We start from the raw sequence: 5,163 nt of genomic DNA, 5'->3' as shown, positions 1-5,163 counted from the left end.
AGTGATGTCAGCTGCGGTGCAGCGCTCACTCATCCCTCTTCTTGGAGTGAATCTCAAGACTTTTTTCCTCCTCCCACCCTGGAACTCCCGCCCCTCCCGACGTAGGAGGCTCAACAAGTTGCCAGCCAATGAGATTCCCCTGGCTAATGTATGGCGAGGGGGGGCTGAAAAGCAAGGGAAAGACAAACGCTCAAAGGGTTTCAGAGTACCAGGACCACTTTTTGACGCAAAGGAGTCGTTGTTTTCTCCACGCACTATTTGTTTGCAACTCCCACCAGCACCCCCGCCCCCCCACTCCCACTCCGCCCGTGCGCGCTCGTCCTGCTTAATGACCCGGCGCGCTCCGCTCCGGCGCAGCGCACTCGGACTCGGGACTCGTCCGGCTTCGCTCGCTGGCTCGTCGTCGGAGGAGGAGAAGAAGATCCGCCACAGGAGAGCCGAGAGAGAGCGCAGCCCGCAGCCGGAGTTTTGGGGGATCCTTCCGATGGAATGAGCCGCTGCACAACTTTTCCTGCTTCTTTTGGAGAAGTTTTCCAGCCGGTCCGGGCGCCCCCTGATCATGTGTACGGATAAGTGTCGGGTTCGTCCGGGAATGGATCAGCACTGACGGATGGAGCCGGGATTACACAGCTCTCTGCCAGCCCGTTGAACGCCCCCACACACGGGCCTGTATATCTCTATCTCAAACAAACACCATCTGCCTGGGGAATAAATACTAAATACTTCCATGGACGCGGTGCATAAGTTTTCTTTATGACACTGCTGTGAGTTTTTTGGGGCCGTCTCTTTTGCAGCCGCAATAACAATGGCAAACTCGGGCGCGTTGCCACAGACGCTCTGCAGATCAGTTTGGCCTCTGTGCTGTTTGCTCCTGGTGTTTGGCTGCTTATTCTCCGCGGCTTCTCCGACGCACGGCCGACGGCTCATATGTTGGCAAGCCATCATGAACTGTCAGTCCGAGCCCGAGTGCAATTACGCGTACAACCACTACAACCTGGCCTGCGGCCCCGTGCTGAGCGGCGAGAGGAAGAAGTGTCCCAGCCACTGCATCTCCTCGCTCATCCAGCTCAACCTGACCAAAAACGGCCCGGCCCTGGAGGAGTGCAGCTGCGAGCACGACAAGCTGTGCGCCAAAACCAAGCGGGCCATCGAGCCGTGCCTGCCCCGCACCACCAGCACGGGCTGCACGGACGCGCGGCACCAGTGCGAGAGGGACCCGCAGTGCAACGGGGCCATGCAGGACTATTTGCAACACTGCGGGAAACTTTTCAGCGGGGCGATCTGCACGAACGCCTGCAGGAACGTGATCGCCAACATGCGTAAAATCCCCAAGGGCCAGCAGCTGGACACTTGCAGTTGCGACGGCACGGAGAGGCCCATCTGCGAGTACGTGAAGAGCAGCATGAAGTCGCTGTGCTTCGACCCCCCGGACAGGTACGAGGCCAGCGGATCCTCCGGCGTGGACGACGAGGACTACACCCTGGAGCCCACGGAGGCGCAGGTGAAGGGCGGCGCGGCCGCTCCCCGCGGGGCCCCCGGGGCCCGCTGGCCCTGCACACTCCTGGCTTCCATCTTGGCGATTTTGACCCTCTTTTAATCAACAGATACTTTTGTCTTAATAAAAAAGGCAATCACTCCCTGACCTGCAGCTGTTGTTCAAGGTTAGAGCCTCAAAGACTGGAGAAAGGGGTGTTTTTACGCACGCAGGCCTGTCTTTCTTTTCTTGTTTTGAACTTTTTTTCTCTTCCATTGACACCCCTGAGGACTTCAAATCAGGATATATCTATGCAAACATGACCAGAAAGATGTAAAAGACCCGAACTCTTGCCTTGGGCTGCTCTCAAATCAAACCACACCACTTCACGGCACTACAGATTACTTTGCTTATGAGATAAGCTAAATGGGACTTGTTCTCTCACAGACTGATAAAAGCTGAATGACAAAAACACAGTTGGCCTTTTTAGGTAAAAAAAAGTTTTTTTTCTTATCAGTATAATCAGCGGTGCACTGCCAGTCTTGTTTCTTTTTTTTTTTTTCTTTTTCAAGCATGAACTATTTTTGTATGACAAGACAGTTGCCATTTGGCACCAGGATATCTGATTTACAAGTATTTAACGTTGGACTCAAAGGACTTGTAAATAGATTAGGAGATAAAGTGAAACAATAATTTATTACACACCTCCTAGTTGCACCCAAATATATGTATAAAGACTGAGAATTCCAGCTTTAAAGGGAAGTTATTTTCACTGAAGATAGTGTATATTCATTGTATATATGTGTATAGCCAATATAGATTTTTTTTTCTTTCAGAGAATCCTCTATGTTTTAGGCTATGAGATGATTTATTCACAGTGTAAAGTCTAGATTCAAAAAAAAGAAGAAAATGTCTAAATCCACTGTATTGCCTTAATGATATATCTTTATAGGAGGCATAAAGGAAACTTGAAGATAAAGTTCTTGACTGTGAGTTGTTTTGTTGAAATGTGCCTCAAAACTATATCACCAGTCTGGTTTAAAAATATTAATAATGCATTTTGTCGTCTGTCAGTTTAGCCCTCCATAAACTCTCGAGCAAAACTATTTTGCTTCAAGACGTGTTTTAATATATCTAAGAACGATCGTCGACAGCATATACACTGACAGCACCAGCGGCATTTCTCGAAGTTTTCTCGTGTCTGTTACATCAGCTCGCAGCTACTTCTGTTACCCTGACTGAGTAAAACGGAAAGCGATAAGTGTGCAAACCTGCCTTTTACACACACGTATTAGTGCCTTTTGTAAACCGCACTCAACTTTACTTCGGGGTCAAAGGTGAAAGGAGCTCATTTTTGTCAATAAAAGTGGTTTCTGTTGCCAATTAAAGGCCTTTACTCAGCTAGTATACCAGTACACCGCAAATCAATAAAAGCCACAGCTTTGATAGCTCTTGTGCTGCGTAAGAGTTTTGTAGATTAAAGCAAAAGATAATTGATTTCAAGTCAATTCCATCTTGAAGTGAACATAAACTTTTGCACTCCCTTTTTTAACCAGACTACAGTACACACACACACACACACACACACACACACACACACACACACACATAGAGTCGTTTAAATGCCGGCCTGTTTCCCCTGCTGACTGATAGCCTAATGACCTGCTATGTCTTGATTTAGCTCCCTTTTGTCAAAAGCAACTGTCGTCATAAATCAACAAAACACCCCCTCTGCCCCTCCACCACCACCGGCACTGCGCTTCATTGACGTTTCACATCTCTCATTTACTGGGAGCTAAAACTTCAGCCTGTGTTTGTTAATTAATACCCATTCTGTTTGTGTAATTGTCACGTCAAGGACGATTTGGAGTGCTTCTTTAAGAAGAAAAATGAGCAAGGGGGGAGTATTTAACTCTTTACACAACTGATGTAAGCGTGTTTTGTTACTTTATCTTACAGGGGTGACTTGGTTAACACTTGAAAGTGTGGATTATTACTTTTAATTGGCTTTCATTCAGTCTTATTAAATACAAATATAGCCAGATAATAATGCACTGTGCGTGTGCATTGCAGCTTCTTCCAAAATTATTTGCGAGAGACATTCCAGAGATCTTGGCCGACTTGTCGGGGCTTTAAATCCATGATTTGCTGCAAAATGTTTTATTAGAGGAGGGGACGAGGGCCCTCCAGCTGAAAGGATGGAGGAGAAGTCGAGTGGCATCTTTGTCATGGAAATGTTAAGCACATAATAGTTGGGTAGCACAATAGGGAGGCACTTCATTCTTTCAGGCTGGCTCGACACCTCTGGAGAGCCGAGCGGCGGGGAAGCATGTGGGAACGATCTGCTGCTGCTCCAGGCTCAAGCCTCCGCTGTAAGAAAAGAAGAAGAAAACAGACCCGGGGAGGAATGTTTGAGTCTGAATATGCACATATTATCTCATGTAGCACTGTTTCCACTTGTATTTGTTTATTTTAGTGCTTCACGCTTCGAGAGACTAGAAATGCAAAAGTTAAAACAGAAAGCTGCAACAATATATTTACTTTCTCTCCTCTTTCTATGTGACACATTACGTTCAAGTGACTCATTAAACTCAAACTCTGCGCTAAACTTTTTTTTAAATTTTATTTTGCTGCATAAACACCCCAAATCCTCTAAACAGAATACCTTGTCAGTTTCCTGCAGTGTTGGTAATGCGATCCAGTGTGCATGAAGCTTTCAGGGCAGGAGAAAAGCTCCACGGCCCGGCCCGTCCTCCCCTCCCCTCCTCTCCTCTCCGTGGTTCCTTGTCTTTCTTTTTCTCCGAGCATTTGTTCGTCCGGTTTCAGCACTTAGGAAAAGCGCTGCGTGTGTTGATTAGGCTCTGATAATGGGCAGTGTGTGAACGGGGGGAAAAGAAGAGTTTGGGGGGGGTAGTGGGGGTCTCACAGAAACTATGCTTGGGATAAAATGGGACTGGTGTTTCAAGGCTGCAGAGTTCAGATCCTATTGTGAGGTTTTAACATTTTAAAATTTCCATCAAGGTTCCAGAAGAGGAGGGCTGTGTAGATGTGGAGTTGTTACCACTGACTGCACAGACCAGTGTGTGTGTGTGTGTGTGTGTGTGTGTGTGGGTGTACGTGTGGTGGTTTTGGGTTTAATTTACAAACTGTGGCTGTTTGTGTTCCAGCTCTTTGAACGTGTGTAAGGTATCTCTGCCATCAACTTTGCTTCAGTGAGCTCAGTTCACTTCCAGGCTCTGTGTCGTTGGCCCTCTGAACAAAACGGCCCACACTTCACCCCATGCAGATCACTTCACCCCTTCACCCCGAGCTTATCACAGCACAATGTTTACAAAGGTGCCGTTCTCCCAGCCACTGGCTCTGCAGCTTTGATGCTTTTACTTTTTTTTTTTTTTTCTTTTAGGGCTGCTTGTAGTAAGATCTTTTATCATTATTGCAACATCTTTATCACTAAATGAATTATCCACACTTCTCCATCCCGTTTCCGCCATAATTGAGCAACAATAAAAACAATCTAATAGAGGGATATTTAATTATACTATTTTTATGCACCTGTATGAAATATATGACCTTTGCCCTAATTTCCACCAGTTACATTTTTTGTAGGAAAAGGAGCTATTTAGCTGAAAACAAAAAAAAATGTATTTGATATTTATTTGAGTACTTTTAGCAACTAACTTTTCTTTTCT

At 46.4% G+C, this 5,163-nt stretch overlaps 1 protein-coding gene across 1 annotated transcript; it reads left to right on the top strand.

The window, feature by feature from the left end:
- The first annotated feature begins 205 nt into the window (after nt 1–205).
- Nucleotides 206–2,453, top strand: gas1a (growth arrest-specific 1a). The gene has a single exon (XM_061729558.1). It carries the CDS (start codon nt 806–808, stop codon nt 1,595–1,597), a length of 792 nt encoding a protein of 263 aa, XP_061585542.1. The 5' UTR covers nt 206–805; the 3' UTR covers nt 1,598–2,453.
- Nucleotides 2,454–5,163: the final 2,710 nt, after the last annotated feature.

Source organism: Cololabis saira, chromosome 9 (genome assembly GCF_033807715.1).
Source record: "Cololabis saira isolate AMF1-May2022 chromosome 9, fColSai1.1, whole genome shotgun sequence".
Lineage (NCBI taxonomy): Eukaryota > Metazoa > Chordata > Actinopteri > Beloniformes > Belonidae > Cololabis > Cololabis saira.
This window is presented reverse-complemented; position numbering and strand designations above follow the sequence as displayed.

Bases quoted from the DNA above. Each gene is read 5' to 3' on its own strand.
- gas1a (XM_061729558.1), top strand. From the start codon at position 806: ATGGCAAACTCGGGCGCGTTGCCACAGACGCTCTGCAGATCAGTTTGG.